This window comes from Mustela nigripes, chromosome 13 (assembly GCF_022355385.1).
Source record: "Mustela nigripes isolate SB6536 chromosome 13, MUSNIG.SB6536, whole genome shotgun sequence".
NCBI classification, from domain to species: domain Eukaryota; kingdom Metazoa; phylum Chordata; class Mammalia; order Carnivora; family Mustelidae; genus Mustela; species Mustela nigripes.
In genome coordinates, this window is record NC_081569.1 from 118,166,685 (window position 1) to 118,185,109 (window position 18,425).

The 18,425-nt window shown below is 39.3% G+C and overlaps 1 protein-coding gene across 2 annotated transcripts in view; it reads right to left on the reverse strand.

The window, feature by feature from the left end:
* Positions 1-2,117: 2,117 nt before the first annotated feature.
* TTC8 (tetratricopeptide repeat domain 8) overlaps positions 2,118-18,425 on the reverse strand; it is a 58,158-nt gene continuing 41,850 nt past the window's right edge. For both annotated transcript variants that reach the window (XM_059371316.1, XM_059371317.1), the window contains 5 exons: positions 11,017-11,156; positions 9,502-9,676; positions 9,078-9,200; positions 4,786-4,869; positions 2,118-2,783 (listed from right to left, as the gene is read on the reverse strand). In XM_059371316.1, the coding sequence (XP_059227299.1) occupies positions 2,667-2,783; positions 4,786-4,869; positions 9,078-9,200; positions 9,502-9,676; positions 11,017-11,156 (639 nt within the window). In that variant the 3' untranslated portion in view covers positions 2,118-2,666. The remainder of the gene's footprint in view (positions 2,784-4,785; positions 4,870-9,077; positions 9,201-9,501; positions 9,677-11,016; positions 11,157-18,425) is intronic.

Genomic DNA, 18,425 nt, shown 5'->3' on the forward strand with positions numbered 1-18,425 from the left:
CGGGGACGGGGAAGGGTCACAGTGCAGAAAATAGTATAGTCCCACACGATTATAATTCAACCTTTAGTAATCTTTGTTCCTTCATCTCAAGAATTTGGCTTTAATATCAAGGATATAAGATCACAGCATCTCTCAGAAATGTTAATTTTTTAGTCAGCCAAAAATAGGATAAATGCCGTCTGTGTGGAAAGATGTAGAACTGCCGTAGTTTTCAAATTGCTGAATCAAATTTTTCCCCTAATATCTGAGCCTTGATAACCATTTTGGGAGTCTGGAACATATCCACAGACCATTCCCATTTATCTGTCTCCTGGAACTAAAAACTATCCAGTAACGGTTTCTTAACTCAACTCCATTTCTGGGTTCATTATTTTCCAGTGTTGGGTCCTACCACAGTATTTCGGAAATCTTTTGTTTTTCAGAATGCTTAAACTCAACCCCAGCTGAAAGCTCTTGATAGGAATCCCTCATGTTAAGGAAGAGTTAGTGGTGGAAACCACATTAAAAGTGTAGTGATGTGCCCTCTTTATGAATTTTCTTATCTCTAGGCCATAAATGATGTTGGGTGCTTTGACGCTGGGACATGTCATTCAGAAACGTAACAGAGCAATGAGAACCATAGAGGACTGGTTCGGACTTGACCTATTTGGGAAGGAAGACCTTCCAACCCCAGCAATTACTGTGTTGGCTGGGATCTTGCCAGTTTCTTCTTTTCATCAGTGGGAAGCTCAATGATGTTAATTTTGGTGGAGCAATTTGTAACTTGAACTTTTTAAGCCAGGGCAGAAGACAACTGGTTACCTTCCTTCTACGGAAATGTTGGCACCGAAGCCAGAGACGCAGTCCAGAAATAACTATTACAAAGATGTATCTAGCTCCGGCTGCACAGTGTTCTTTTCAGCCATCGTTCCGCCGGGAGCCGTCCTGACTCATTCTTTGCATTGCTCTTCACACTGAATTAACATAAACTCCAGACAAAAATAGCTCCATGTTACCTTAGGAATACTGACTCATTTATTTTTTGCTGTGTTAATATTCCCATACTATCCAGTTTTATTAATGCATAGAACATTCATTTGAAAAGGGCGTAGCTTTATTTACAGGAGAAACCCTGAGGTGATCTCTCTGGAGGGCGAAGAGCACGTCCTCAGGGGGCCCATATTATCTGCATTTGAATCCCAGCTCTGCCACTTACACGCTTTATAACCCTGAGCAAGTTCCTTGACTTCTCTGTGCCTCATTTTTCTACCAAGGAAGACAGGAGTAACAGCACCTTCTAGGACTGCAGCAGGAATCAAAGGAATAATCCCCATCGAGTGCTTAGAACCGTACTGGGCACATACAACATCCTCCATAAATGCAAGCTGCTGTTAGTGCTTATTTTAGCTTAAATGATTCACATGACAGAATTTCAACCTAAATATTGAATACAGTATTAGGACATTGGATGGCACTTGAGGAAATTCTCATGAACTAAAAAGCATGTCCTGGAGAAGCAGGTAAAAAAGCACACGAACAAGGTCTTGGGTTCTAGTTGTGACCATACCACGGCCCGGCAGTGCGACCCCAGGCCTGGCTTTGGTCATCTGTGCCACAAAGACCTTCAACTACAAATCCTCTGAAGTCCCTGCCCTCATTCCTCAAACTCCCAGCTTTTCCAGCTAATCTGAACAGAAACAAGTATCTGTAAAATAATTTTCATGACATTAAAAACCAAAAGAATAATAGTGAGGGGTCCCACAGTCCTAAATCTGACTGAGTGGCTTTGTCCCTTTAACACATTTCCTTGTGTGAATGCATGGATGAGAATTCCACTAAATATGGGAGGAGACGAGTTTAAGAGTCTTTCCAGGATTTTGCAGTGCAGGGTCTTGGGATCTGGCCTAACCTCCAGGCTGACCGCAGGTGGGGCTCTGGGCTTGTGACTCTGTTTCTAATACCGATAGTCTTATATTGATAATATGATAGCCTGTAAATAGCTTCTCAGGGAAATTCAAAATTGGCGATACATCAAGTAAAATTAAAATAACGACTTGATTTCTAAGGTCACAGGACTTCTGAAAAACTTCTTTTAGCTGAGATGTCTAAGATAAAAACTCATGAAGAATGACAGAATATTGGTGTATTACACACTGATTTATTTTAAAGCATAATATATAAGAAAATGTGTAGTGTCTTGTAAAGCCTTTGAGAAACAGTTTTAAATACAATTTTTAAGTTCTAAATAAAGTCTCTAACTGGGATGAATATACACATTTTTACCCAAAGAACTGTGATCTTTATGGTGACTTCAGACCTCTGAAGCTACATGTTAGCTAATGGCCAGCTTAACATTAAAAATATGCATTGTAAAAATTCGAGGAAATTCATGAAAATGTTTTGTAAACATTTTTATAAACATCTACCACATAATGTGGGAGAAGTTTTCACGATCTATTTACAAACATTAAATCCTATCTTTTATAATACTATACAAGTTATTATTAATAAGTTTGCTTATGAATTCTTATGTAAACTCCAATACGTCTTCTTCATTAGTATTAAGCACAGGTCTGTATAGCATGCATATATATATATATATATATATAAACATACTACTTTTCCCATTGTGTAATGCCCCCTCATATATATCCTATGCCCGAGAATATACTTGGTCTGTGGGACAGTCAGAGCATAGCAAAATGCTGCTTTAGCTGTTTAATTAAGTGTTGGGTATCCACATGATCTGGAAATGCTGCTTCTGACTTTTGAGCAGCAACATAGCTTCTCTGCAGATCTCCAATCTGTAAGAAATACCAGAATAAGACCACAGGATGAGACCAGGAAAAAATGAGTAAGAAAGTTAAAAAAAAAGTACTACCTTACACCATAGAAAATTAAAGGATTTAAGGGTAAATTGCTTGGATTATGCCACTTTAATTTTAGAATTCTTTCACCTAGATTACAATTCAATCTTGAAAAACAGGAGAGAAATAAAATATCCAATTACAATTATCCAAATAATTTCTGCTCCACTACAACTGTCTAGTTATGAATTCATAAACCTTGTTTTCTTTTCCTATCACAGGTAATATTATAAAAATAAGATAACATCTGCATTCTACAATAGCCAGCTCTGTATAGTTTCCAAAAGCCCTTGGACAACTATTTGTAATGTGCCATAAAGATACTGTGGTTAGGGCATTATCTTTTAGACAGAAAATTCAAGCAAAAACGATTGTACATAAGATAAAATAACACGCTCAGGGAGGTTTTAAACGGAGCTAGCCACGTAATGTGGGAGAAGATATCTGTCTTTAGAAGTTTATTAAGGGTATCTGATTTTCAATAAAGCTGGCATTAAAGTCCAGTCCCAGAGAAAAGCACACAGTATCTGGATCCATCTGAATAGATCTGGATTCACGCATACGTTTACAAAAAGTGAGAGCTTTTTAGTATGTGCATGCACACAAAACCTAGATAATTCAATTCTGGCAGGGTTTTTTTGTTTTGAAACACGCAGTACATATTAAAAACGTAAATTTCTTCTTTTAAAAAACTAGTAGCATTTCTTTTTAACATACCATTTTATTTTATTGAAAATACAGCATTTTGCTTAAAGAAATATCTCATTTGAGTTATATATTATTAAAATGTGATAAAGTAAAAAACAGTTATCAAGTCTTTGTGGTTTAAGTACATGGCCATGCAGGGCAGTGGAAAACGCATGGGGATTGTTGGGTGCTGGGTATAAATTCTGACCCCGCCAGGGTCATGCGACTCTCGGGAAGCCTTAGAAGCTCAACCAGCCTTGGGTTCCTTTAGAACGTAAGCTGCATGAGGTAGAGGTTTTGTTTTATTCACAGCTGACATCCTTTGTGCTGACAACAGTGCCAGAGGCACATAGCAGAGGCTCAATAAATGAAACATCAGTTGTATGAAAAAAACGAATCAGGAAGGCCGACCTACATGACAGCTGGTTGGGAGAATCAGAGAGGGTGTGTAGAGTCCCAGGAATAGTGGCTGGTACTTGACAAGCCCTCAAAAATGACCCCTTAGAAATGACTGCTTGGTTCCAAAGCAGAAATGAAAGTGAGGATGGCTTCGTGTTTGTGCTTTGAAAAATGACCTTTTCATAATGTCTTCTGAGTGTCTTTACACCAGCAAACACTTTTAGCCATTTCCTTACCCTTCAAACTTACTTTCCATGTTAAAGGAAGATTTCTCAGTAAAAATTAGTTATTAGATACCTTTTATTGTTGTTCTTATTGAAAATGGCGTGATTCCTTTTAGCTCTTGCATATTAACTGACTTGAAACATAGTATTAAGTTGTATTTTTCCCACATTGTTCATAGCTAAGATAGCTTTCATTGATACCCCTAATTTTATAGCAATTATGGCAGAGCCTTGATGGCAATATGGTCTACAATAAAATACAAGATTTCTTTGCTATAAAAATAAAACCCAATTACTAAATCCTTCCTCGACCAGGAGTTACTAAATGAGTATTTTTTTTCAGGCCTAAATGTCATATTTTAAAAATAAAATAATTCTGCAATTGATAACAATCTATAAAGCAATCTATAATAGTAAGTTTAGTCCATATTCAGTGATAAATTTCTTTAAAGTTTATTAAACTGTCCCTTGAAGTGAAAGACAGGTGCATACAATATTTAAAAAATCATTTCTTTCAAAACATCATTATAATTTCCTTATTTATCTTTCTCCTTATTTATCTGTAATTCTTTTTTTAACCCAGGGAAGAAAAAGAAACAGACTGGATGATGAGTCGATAAAGAGAATACCTTGTCAGAGACCGTCGCAAAATTAAAATGTGGCTCATACATATGGGGTCCCAAGGATGACGCAGTTTGTAACAGTGCTCTTGCCTGTATTAAAAAAAAAAAAAAAACGGGGTGGAGGGAGAAAACCAAAAGTACATGAGCATCTATCAGCACTATATTTGTGATTTGTTTTGTTTTGCTTTTGGTAAAAGAATCCTTTACCCGAGATAAGACCTTAATAGGGGCGCCTGGGTGGCTCAGTCGTTAAGCGTCAGCCTTCAGCTCAGGTCATGATCTCAGGGTCCTGGGATCCAGCCCCACATTGGGCTCCCTGCTCAGCAGGAAGCCTGCTTCTCCCTCTCCCTGCCTGTGTTCCCTCTCTCTCTCTCTCTGTGTCTCTGTCAAATAAATAAATAAAATCTTAAAAAAAAAAAAGACCTTAATAAATGTGATCCTCTGAGAAATACAGGTGACATTCCTTGTGAAATAGGACTTACTGAAATACAATTAATACTTATATCTTGCCAAAATTAATGATAAAACTGCTTCAAAATAAGAATCAAATTAAGAGTAGATTTAAAGTCGAGAACCACAGTTCTTAATGACGTTTATATTTCAATATGACAAATCAAAATATAATCCTCTCAATCTAAAAAAAAGTCTTATTAACCTAGCTTTCATTGCTGATTGATTTCTTAGCCTTCTAATTACCTGTTCTCTAATGCTATAATAACAACAATAAAAAAAAAAAAAACCATAGTAAATTTCCAAGCCCCCAGTTCAGTGCTGGAAGACAGTGGTAAGTGTTTATAACAGTGCTGACATCAAAATAACAAGTGACTGCAACTGAAAATGACTAGCTTTTTGTTCTTTCAAGTACTCAAAAAACAAAATTTGTATCCCCTATAGGCTCAAAGGATAGTTAGGACCACAAACTCACCATTCCAAGTTGCTGAGCACCCCTCCAGTTTGTAACTAAACCCAAAACCTCCATCCATGACCTGTGGACATATCTTTTTTTTTGTTTAATGGGAAATAACATATGGGATGGTAGATATTGATTTTTTTTTTTTTTTTAGTATATGTGCTGCCGAAGTGAGCACTTGATTTTTTTTTTAATGATTAGCTATTTTTGTTTTAATCAAGGTATAATTTTAATAATAAAAAAAAGGTTAGTAGCATGAAAACTTTCACCAAAACCTTTCAAATCGGTTCATAGTAGAGCAAGTGTAATAAGTAGGAAACAAAATCACCAACATGGGAACAGAGAAAACTCCCAAAAGCACTTGGTCCATCATAGAACAAGTTCCCATTTTACTTTATTTATTTTTGTTTGTTTTTAATTAATTATCTTTATGAACATATAATGTATTATTTGCCCCAGGGATACAGGTCTGTGAATTGTGACACACTTCACAGCTGACACACTTCACAGTACTCGCCATGTAAGTTCCCATTTTAGAGTACAGTCGACCCTTGAACAGCACAGGTTTGAACTGCATGGGTCCACTTAGGTGTGGATTTTTTCAATAAGTATAGTACTGTAAATGTACTTTATCTTCGTTAGGATTTTCTTAATCACGTCTTATTTTCTCTAGCTTACTTTGTTGTAGAATACAGTATACATACATATGACATAAAATATGTCTTAATTGACTGTGTACATTCTTGGTAAGGCTTCTAGTCAACAGTGGGCTCTTAGTAGTTAAGTTTTGGAGGGTTTGAAAGTAATACTTGGATTTTCCACTACTAATTCAGCACCCTTAATTCTGAATTGCTCAAGAGGCCCTGTAGTTAGTTTTTTGGTTTTTTTTTTTAAAGATCTTATTTATTTATTTGACAGAGATCACAAGTAGGCAGTGAGGCAGGCAGAGAGGGAGGGGGAAGCAGGCTCCCTGCTGAGCAAAGAGCCCGATGTGGGGCTCGATCCAAAGACCCTGGGATCATGAGCTGAGCCGAAGGCAGGGGCTTTAAACCACTGAGCCACCCAGGCACCCCACTGTAGTTAGTTTTTGTCTCTAAAATACTAACCCATCTTATTTGTGGGAATTTGTGAAACAAAGGCAACATTTCCAAGGATGCTTCTTTCCTTGTTGTGTTACAAGTTCATCACGGTGCTTAGGAGACCAGCTGGGAGGTTAACACTGTGTCTGCAGGTCAAGTTCCTTACCTTCCTTGAGTCCCTGTTTCTTCATCTTTAAAGTCTGGCATGTAGTACTTATCTCTCCTTGATTGTCATTAATATTGTAGGAGGATATTTAGCATTTTAAACTTTTTAAATAATATAATGTATTAAGCATCTATGTGTGCTCAGTACGAGGCTACCATGCCCAGTGCTTTCCATGCATGATCTGCTCATCCTCCCAGAAGACCTTCAGGTACTGCTGTTACCTCGCTGTCTGTGCTGTCCATTCACTTCACAACTACACACTCACTACGCATCACATGCCAGGCACTGTTTTGTTTTTTATGAACATATAATGTATTATTAGCCCCAGGGGTATAGGTCTGTGAATCATCAGGCTTACACACTTCACAGCACTCACCATAGCACATACCCTCCCCAAAGTCCATCACCCCGCCACCCTATCCCCACCCCCCTCTCCCCAGCAACCCTCAGTTTGTTCTGTGAGATTAAGAGTCTCTTATGCTTTGTCTCCCTCCCGATCCCATCTGGTTTCATTTTTTCCTTCCCTACCCCCCAAAACCCCCCACGTTGCCTCTCAACTTCCTCTTAGCAGAGAGATCATATGAAAATTGTCTTTCTCCGATTGACTTATTTCACTAAGCATAATACCCTCTAGTTCCATCCACATCGTCGCAAATGGCAAGATTTCGTTTCTTTTGACGGCTGCATAGTATTCCATGGTACATATATACCACATCTTCTTTACCCATTCATCTGTTGATGGACATCTAGGTTCTTTCCATAGTTTGGCTATTGTGGACACTGCTGCTATAAACATTCGGGTGCGCGTGTCCCTTCAGATCATACATTTGTATCTTTAGGTAAACACCCAGTAGGCCAGGCACTGTTTTGATGGTAAAAATACAGCAGTTGGAAGACAGAGAAGGTCCCCCTATTTTCACATGGCGGCCATGCTCCATTCTACATAGAAATATGAACATATCTGATAAAATAAGTATTGTGAGGGAAAAAATTAGGAGGAGATGTGATCGTGCCTGAGGGCTCCTTTAGACTGACATCCGAGATGACCTTTCTTAGGAGGTGGTGATTAAGCTAAGACCCGACTGACAAAAAGAAAAGTCATGGCAGGATCTGAAAGAACATCCCAAAGGCTGTAAACTAAGAACAGGCGCAGCGTATTTGCAGAGCGGGGAGGCAGCTGATGTGTCCGAAAGTCGGTGTGAAGGGAGAAGTGATGAAAGATATGGTCTGAGGGAGAGCCAGAGGCCGGATTATGTGGGACCCTGTAGGCCAAGATCTGAATCCACATTTCATGCCAAGTGAAAAGGAAAGACTGTGGAGGATGCTGAGCAAAGTAGTGATAAAAGCATTCTTGTTTTCTTGTTTAGTATTTTTTAAATCCCTTCCACTGTTGTGAGGAGGGCGTGGTCTAGGGTACAACTACTTGCTCATAAGTAGAGACAAAAAGACCAGCAAGGAGACTGTTGTTGTGGAGTCCAGGCAAAAGCGGAGGGCAGTCTGGAGAAGGGTGGTAGAGGTGGGAAAAAGTAGTCAGGTCTGGGATGGGGCTTGAAGGTAAAACTTGGCAGGGCCTGCCGAATGCCATGAGCCTGGGGTGGCAGCGAGAGGCAACTAGGACAGACAGGTTTCAAGGGTGGCTCCTTGGCTTTTGGCTGGACCACCCTATTGGTGGATGGGGGACTGGGAACCGTGAACCGTTCACTAACACCAGGAAGACTAGGAAGGTATAGATTTGTCCTGATAAAACTAAAGCTTAGGGGAAAACAGAAAGGTTAAGTAACTTGTCCAAAATCACATCACTAATATGTGACAGAGCTGGGATTCAAATCCAGTTAGTCAGTCTCTAGAGATCATTTTTTGACTGCAGCATGTAGGGGTGCCTGGGCAGTTCAGTGGGTTAAGCAACCGACTGTTGATTTCAGGTCAGGTCCTGATCTCAGGGTCCTGGGATCGAGCCCAGGCTCTGCACTCAGCTGGGACTCTGCTTGGGATTCTGTCTCTCCTTTTGCTCCCTCCCATTCATGACCTCTCTCTCTCAAATAAATAAATCTTTAAAAATAAATGAACTGCAGCATAAAAGACAGCTACACCTGAGAGCTCTCTTTGAAACAGATCGTCCAAGGAACCACGGTAGCTCACTGACCTGCTCAACGTGGCCCTTCCGCATCTCCAGCACGGCCAGGTTGTTGTAGGCCTCGGCGTGGTTGTTGTTGTTGACCAGAGCAAGCCGGAAGCACTGATGGGCCAAGTTCATGTCTCCAATGCCCTTGAACAAAAAAGCAGGTATTTGCACACACAGCTCCATACTTTTACACCCACCATCTCCTCCCTTCTTTCCTTGTGGTGTCTCTTCTGCTACCAAGCAACAAGGACCGATCATAATCAAGTGTGAATTGTACATATGAGGATCCAACCTGAGAAAATGAGTTCTAGGGTGACTCTCAGAAATCATGCAGTTGCTACGTAAGACCGTAACCAAATCTGGATTTATGCTACCTGAACATTTCTTCAAACTAACTTACAGCTACCTTTTCTATACCAGAAATTACATTAGAGAAACAGCCTACCACAGCTACGTGGCCCAGGTTGTACCAGACATCAGCTGCCTCTTCTTCGTTTTCAGCCAGAGCAAGGGCACGCTCAAACGAGGTCAGAGTCATATCATACTGCTGGGCATAGAAGCAGCAGAGTCCCAGATTGTTAAAAAGCTGGCAGTTATAAACACCCATCTGCAGGAGTCGCCTTTTCAAAAAAGAGCACACATATTTTGGTGTCAGACCAACTCGATAAATATTAAGACCTATTTTTTTTAATAAAGTTAGAAATGTTTTATAACTTTTAATATCCCTGATGAATACAAAGTATTATAGGAAATGAAAAAAAATGTCAAAGCAAACACAAAAGCATGTCTTTTTTAAAGGTCCTGGTCATGGGCAGTGTATGAGAGGCAAGGTCAGAATCAACTCACATACGTTCTTTTCCCCCAAAAAACTGTTAGAAGACCCAAGACACAAGAGTCGCATAGAGTAAAACCCACAACATTGTGCTTCATAAAGGTTTGGTGTCAGTCAGTAAACCCCTAAGACCTTCTAATTTGAGGGCTGTGTTTAGGATTTACCTTCAAGTTTTCAGCTAACATGAAGCTTGGTTTTGGTTATCTGCAGTATATATATGCTGTGTCTACTGACCTTCCAGGGACCTTCCACCAAGGAAGACAAGACCATCAGTGCAATCCTTACCTTATCCACTGAGCTCTCATGCTGGAGCTCAAAAAACCCATTTGTTTCTACTCATCATTAATCCCCAAAGACTAGATCGTTCACATAACCAAATGAAAATCTACCTCAGCAGCTCTGAGGAACCCATGACCCATTTTGGGGGAGGGAGAGTAGAGGCAGCTGCTTATGCCTAAAACAGCATTCATTTTATCCTAGTTTATGCTGCTGACATATATTTGGAAAGAACTCTTGTCAGCAGCCAGTTATCTCCTTGTATATTACCTAAGGGCAGAAGAGGAAATCAACACTTGAAAAATTAATCTCACAAGCCATCTGTAGGATGAAATAAGAACACACTCAAAAGAAAACCAGAGATCAGAACTTATTTAGGCTTGGAATACTTATCTGGACAGGAGTTGACAATACTTCACAAAACAGGGGAAGCTGTTTCAGGTCCTCGTCAGAGCTCGGGACCTGGTACCCAGTGCTCTTTGCAAATCTCATTGCTATTTCAGCTTCGGGGTCTTTATATGCTGTGGGGTGGTATTAAGGGAAGCCGTGATGGGCAGAAGTGTTTCCGGGAACTATTGAACAGTTGTTCGTTGACAACAAAATGGCTAACACATCCGATGACACGGCGTTAAAAACTCACTTATCCAGGTACGTGTCCACAAGATGCCAAATACCAATGCATTTTCAAATTCTTACATGTCACCTGAATGCTCATAAAACCTCTGTGTGCTTGAATGTTTAGTCTCCTAGAGACATGGCCTATATATTATCTGTCTGCATGTCCACTCTGTCTTTATTGCTGCTGTACTGATACTTCACAGGAAAGTTCTACAAAGAGACTGTAAAGCACACCTGTAAAATCGCAGAGCTATTTCTGGTTGATCGGAATAAAAGTGGTTGCTTCCAATGCAGGCAATGGCTTCCACATGAGTATTGTCCTGTTTCAGAACTTCTTTGTAGTATTCTGCTGCTGATGAAATATTGTTCATTTCCTATTCTCCATCAAGACAGAAGAGCAATACTTCAGTGCCAAGAAATTATTTTTCTTCTGGCTGATTTATGTTCATTCATTCAACAAATATTGAGAGCCTATCCTGTGCCAGACTGTGTTCTAGGCCCTGAGGACACAATATGAATAAAAAGACAAAGCTAGATATCCTCAAGGAGGGTACAGCTAGCAAGGAAGACAAATGAATGAATGGATGGGCGATATAATGTCAGACAAGTATAACTGATGGGAAGAAAAGGAGATAGGCACCTGCGTGGCTCAGTCAGTTAAGCCTCTGATTTCGGCTCAGGTCATGATCTGGGTCCTGCGATGGAACATGTGTCCAGCTCCCTGCTCAGCGGGGAGTCTGCTTCTCCCTCTCCCTTTGCCCCCCACCCCCAGCTTGGGCTAGCTCTCTTGCTCTTTCTCTCTCAAATGAATAAGATCTTTAAAAAAAAGGCAAGGAGAGAGAGGAAGGGAAGGATGGAGCAGAGGAGTAACATGGCTGTATTTACGTTTTTGAAGAATAATTTGATGGCTACACACAGGATACACCGAAGTGGGGAAGGAGTAGCAGGAGAGCTGGAGTCCCCCCAGTAATCCTAAGTCAATGCATTCAGTGTTATTAATGTCCTAGCTCTCAAGTCCACCTTCAAGGCCAGTGCAGGCTCCACAGTCCTCACAGAGATATCCCTAACGCCCTCACTTCACATAACTCTCTTCTGCCTCTCAGTTTATACGACACGTATTGTGGGCACCTCTCACTTGGTCTTATCATATGAGGACTCCTACTTCTCATTAGATTTTCGTAACATTTTATCAAATCTAAGACACTCCACTGTTTGTAAGAAGAACCACAGAATACTTTCTTATCACACAAAACTTTTTTTTTAACCTCCATGGACTTCACTATGTTTTTTTTAAATTCCAGGACTTTATTATTTTTTATTATTATTATTATTATTATTTTAGAGCAGGTTTAGGTTCATACCACAACTGAGGGGACAGTACAGAGATAAATGCATTTTGTTCAATATCAAAAAATTATAGTCATTAATATTATCCCCAATCTCATCCATTATTAGTAATATGAAAACCGTTTTGACCTTGTGGACCCTCTGAAAGGGTCTCAGGGACCCCAGGGAATCCCTGGACCACACTTTGAGAAATGCTGGTATTAAAATATTTGGGGCCTTTCTTCCCATTCTTCCTCACTCATCCCCATAAGGCAATCTCAGGATGCTCGTTTCAGCCCCTTCTGGACCTCTTTGGAAGCCAACCTTGCTGCGACGTGCCCAGCTGCTCTGCCCTGCCATGTGCAGCAGGATCTCTGGGCAGAGAAGGTCTGCAGGTCATATGGTCATGTCTCTGATCTGGGTGGATCAGGCTGTCTAACTCAGGGGCAGAATTCTATTAAGTCCTTTTGGTCACAGAGCTAAAGCCACTTGCTCCAATTCGGCTTTTATCAGTGATAAGTTAGTGGTTTATCTTCTATTTTTCTGAATCTTATTTCTATCTTGCAGTTGTTTCTCAGCTTGGAGTGAAGGGGGTTGATATTAGTTCCATAAAACATTCATGAGTTGATCCAAATTCATTCTGTATGTATACTTGTTCACATACTTTCTATCTGAAATTCTTATTCAAAGCCCTGCCAGGATTTAGTTCCTTAAGAGAAAAGGCTTTCTCATTCATTGTTTGTATCTGAAAAATAAGTAATTTTTTTTTTCAAAACACAAGGCTATTGATACATTCATTAATTGGGAGTTCATTCTCTCCTGAATTTTGTACTGCTTTTACATGCAACTATTCCAAATAGTCTTTAATAATTTAAGAATGTAAGAATCTACTGAAAAGCATGAATAAAAAGAATTTCACCAAAAGTGTATTTTTACTTTTTGGTGAAAAACAAAAACAAAAAACCCTTGTAAAACTTAAAAGGAAAAAATAGATGAGCACCTTAATTCTCTCCCCTATAGTCCCTCCTTCCTATAGACTGAATGTTTGTGTCCCTCCTAAATTCATACTAAAGCCCTAATCTCCAACATGATAGTACTTGGAAGTGGGGTCTTTGGGAGGTAACTAGGTCATCAGGATGAAGCCCTCATGAAAGGGTTTAGTGCCCTTAAAGAAGAGACACCAAGGGCACCTTGGTGGTTTAGTTGGTTAAGTGTCTGCCTTCCACTGAGGTTAGGATCCCAGGGTCCTGGGATCGAGTTCCTGCTGAGCAGGGAGGCTGCTTCTCCCTCTGCCCCTCTCCCTGCTCTTTCCCTCTGTCTGTCTCAAAAAAATAAAAATCTTAAAAAAAGAAAAAAAAAAAAGAGAGAGAGAGAGAGAGAGAGATACCAGAGAGAAAATCTCTCTCTCTCTACCATGTGAGGGTACACAGAGAAGGTGTCTATCTACAGACTATGGAAAGGGCCCTCACTAGGAAATGAACTGGCCAGCACCTTGACCTTAGACTTCCCAGCCTCCAGAATTATGAGAAATAAAGATATGTCCTTTAAGCCTCTCAGTTTATGGTATTTTGTTACAGCAGCCTGAGCAGACTAATATATTGTCCTTCCAAAGAATAATCTCCACACCTAGGCAGCGACTAACTGAGCCTAATGGCCTTGAGAAGCCTGGGTTCCAAGGAACATGACTCTTCTGGTTTCCAGGCAACAACATCCCACCATGCAAGGCTTCAGTGCTACTGTTGTCAAAGTTGGTGTATTAGTCTGCTGCAGCTGGTATACCAAAATACCATAGACTAGGTGACTTAAACAACAGAGCTTTATTTCCCCAAAATTTTGGAGGCTGTAAGTCCAAGATCAAGATGCCAGCATGGTGAGGATCTAGGGAGGACTCTCTTACTGGCTTACAAAGGGCCACTTCTCACGGTGTCCTCAGATGGCAGAGCAAGCACCAGCACACTCTGGTGTCTCTTCTATTAAGGGCATTAATCCCACCATGAGGGCCCCACAAGGGTCTCAAAAGGCCTCATCTCCAAATACCATCACACTGGGGGTTAGCGCTCCAACATATTAATTTGGGAGGGACACGATTCAGCCTAATGCAAAAAGACTCCAGCCTGAATGGATAATTGTTTCAAGGCTTTCAGTTGTATAAAATTACTTTGGAATGTTTGTATACTTGATTGATAGGCATATAATTTATGTCATCTTGAGGAATTTTGGACTGAAACTAATTTATGTTTTTGGCAACCTCACATGTAGTTTTTAAAATGTGTTGTTGTAAAATGTGTGCTTATGCTAAATAAATTTAAACACTGCAAAAGGTTATAAAATGAAAATAGTCCCCTCTCCAAATCCAGTCAGAGGTTCTGTGAATAGTTTGAGTATTTTTCTATTATATATTTTTTAAGATTTTATTTATTTGATGGAGAGCAAGCACAAGCAGGGGAGCAGCAGACAGAGGGAGAAGCAGGCTCCCCAGGGAGCTCCAATGTGGGGCTGGGTCCCAGACCTTGGGATCATGACCTGAGCAGATGCTTAACTGACTGAGCCACCCAGGTGCCTCTAGTTTGAGCGTTTTTCAAGAAATTTTGTTCACATAAGTGTAGATGTATGCAAGTTTTAACCATAACATAATCATTCTGCACAGTTTTTTTTTCTTTCTTTTTTTTTTCATTCTATACATTCCGATACACGGCTCGTTGTTTTTGCTCTGTGTCTTGACTCTTTCCATATCAGCACAAAGGGTTCTACCCCATTACTTTTTTATTTCTGCAGTTTTCCATCTATATAGACCACAGTTTATTTAACCAGCCCCTTTTTCATGAAGCATTTGTTTCCTTTTTTTTTTTTTTGGCTGTAAAAATATTATAAAATCGTCCTTGTACATAACTTTCTGAACTTGTATGAAAACATCCTTAAGGAAAATTCTACAAGCGAAATTGCTGGGCCAGAGTATGCATGTGAGGAAATCTCATCAGTAATCGCAAACAGCCTCAAAATGGGTTGTGCCAACATACACTCCCAGCACCAGTGTTTATACATGCGTGGGGTTTTCCTCACAACTTTGACAACCCTACACGTCATAGAACTTCTCCATCTCTGTCAACCTGATTAAGTCAAAAAAGGCATCTCAGTATTTTAGTTTTTATTTCTTCAATTATGACTGAGGTTAGGCATTTCATACACCACCTCTTTATATTTCCTTTTCTGTAAACTGCCGATTCATGTCATTTGCCCATTTTCTTATCTTTTGTCCTTTTACTAGTGGCTTGTGTAATGGGGGCTTGAATGGGAAACTGTCCTCCTGGATACAGGAGAGCTGGCGGCAGACATGTAGCTCAGAGATCTCTGGACACTGACTCTGCTTTCTCCTTTTAGATTAAACGAGTCTGCTGATGTGACTTAAGTTCAAAATCCAGGAAGTCCTGGTGTTTATAAACATTTCCTTCAGAAGACAAGTATAGATGGTTTAAGTTCTTCCAGATGGATCTTACTGAGCCCCAGTATGAAAGGCATTTTCGTGTAGCTACAGTGTAGCTGGAATTGGCTGCTGTCTCATCTCTAGGGTGATTTTACTTGCAGGAAGAGGATCAACAGCCAAGATGCAGGCCAGGAGTTAAACAAGGGCCTACGCAAAAGCCACCCCCACGATTTTGACCCACAACTGCTCTAAGGAAACACCTCCTTTTTATAAGTGTTTACAATTTTGGCTAAATGAGAACCTGTAAGTTTGTGTGAATCCCCATTTGTGCATGTGTGTGTGCATATGCATGTGTAATTCTCCCACCAATCTGGAAACCATCTGAAATTCAGCAACTTTTAAGCAATGTATAGATTGAGGAAATTAAAAGTAGTCTTTTGTCTGTCTCAGGTATGGCAAATATTTTCCCGTTGGATATTTTTACACTGTTTATTTGTTTTGGTTTCATTTCTATATTTTTTAAAGATTTTATTTATTTATTTGAGAGAAAGAGACACAGTGAGAGGAAGCTCAAGCAGGGGGAGTGGGAGAGGGAGAAGCAGGCTTCCTGCCCAGCAGGGAGCATAGTGCCGGGCTCATCCCAGAGACCTGGGATTGTGACCCGAGCTGAAGGCAGCTGCTTAACAGACTGAGCCACCGAGGCACCCCATTTGTTTTTATAGAAAACTTAGCTTTATAAAAAACTTATTTAACTCTATAGAAAATTTAACTTTTATCTTCTCAAATTCAATCTTTTCTGTTATGGCTTTCAACTTTCTATCACACTTAGGTCTTCCCATTCCAAGTTTATACAAATAATTTATCTGCATCTTTTTTTCTGGAACTTTCATGGTTTTAAATCTTTGAGTCATCTGGCAGTAATAGATTCTTTTAGTATAAGAAATCATTATTCATCCAGCTCTATTTTTTTTTTAAATCATCCAATAATCCAGTTGGTTTTAATAGACAGTCTTTACAACAGTGTAAATTTTCATATGTATGAACATACATACTCTATTTTGCTCCTTTAATCCAGTCCTGCATTAGAATTGTTTAATTTATAGTAACTCTAGAATAAATTTTGTCAATGTAGATTTAAAAAATATTTTCAAATATATAAATGCCACCTCAAGTACATAAATAACCATAGTATCATTTAAGTGATGTTGATAGTGGTTATTTTGGAACAAATTCACAAAATACTATAATTTGATTTAAGTTATTTAAAATAAAATGGCAAATAACTTGAGGTGAATGTTGCAGTGGTTCTCAAACTGTTATACATCAGAAACACCTAGTGAGCTCAAACATACAAATAATTGCCTGAGTCCTGCCTTCCAATACATCTGATTCAGTAGGCAGAGGATAGGCTGCACTTTTCAACCACTCCTAAAGTTATTTTTACACACAGAAAACTTCAGGGATACTAGAATAATGTCTCCTAAGGTAACATTTCCAATTTCAAATATCTTCAACAAAGAATAGTCCAGAGATCGGCCTTTTGAATGGATAAACAGAATTCCTCAACAATTAAAACCACAACCAAATAAATTGAGCAAGAATAAATCATTTTAAACAATAAGCGAATGAACACAAGGCAGTACTACATGTTCGTTTTAAAATAGGAGAACACTGAAAAGATACAAGATCAAAATGAATGTGATAAATAAAAAAGAACATAAAGGAAGAGGATCCCACAAGGGAAAAGTCTGATGTACATACAAAAACCCCAAAGGCATATGTAGGGTAGGCTGCAATGCTAACTTTACTAATTAACTCCAAAATCATTGTCACAGAAAAAGAATACACTGGAAATCTGTCTTTAAATGGTAAACTTTGGCACAAGGGAAATTAACTGTTAGGTTCAGTGGGAAATACTGCATCTCACTCCTTTAAATTTGCAGTTAGTCCTTGATCGTGCTTTCTGTGGATGATATATCATCCCCACAACTTGAATGCTTTCTTCTCCACTTTGAGAGTCAACTACAATTCTACTTTTCTCCCCAAACCTTCCCTGTAGACTTCTAACCTTCAAAGCCTGGTCAGATCCTGAGCACAGGAAGGAGGAAAGGAGCTTGTTAAGGGTCTACTCCCTGTCCCAGCCCAAGCAATGGTGACTATAACAGAGGGTTGGCAGGAATTCTTCCAACTAGCAACCATCAGAGATTCTATAGATTTCTAGCTCTTTCTGCCAGTACTTCCTGCCTGAAAAGAAGGGCAGAAGGACTGAAAGGGGCAGAAGGCGAAGCTTAAAGGTCATAGAACTCGGATCATATTGAGGCAGTCACTGCTCTGTATGAACACAATTATATTTCTTAAGCCTTTTGGTCAAAATTTTGTTCGTGCTCAATTTAGGGTCACACAAGGACAGATACAGAGATACAAATACAGCATTTTATTTTTATTGAATGATCACAGCCTTTTCCTTCTGTGTTTATCAGAATTATATTTCAAAAGGGGAAACAGTATTTCCAGACAATTTAAAAATAAAATTTGCTTTTCATTTTAAAAGTAATGCATGCTCATGAGAGAAAATCTGGAAAATACAGAAAGTATGAAAAAGAAAATAAAAGTCATTCATATACTATTATCCAGTTATAGCAACTATTAATATCTTCCACTCTTAACCTAACAAATAATTTTACAACATTGTACCTAGAATTTCAAGGAATGTAAGAGAGTACCGAGATGCTTGTCAGTATTGTATGGGAAGTCCTAAACAATAACTTTTTTTTATTATTAAGTGGCAAAATATTTGAAATGAAGAGATAAAGCTATGTTTGCAGATGATGACTATTTTATTGACTTAGAAAATCTAAGAGAATTTTTGGATAGGGCATTAAAATGTAAAAAGGGT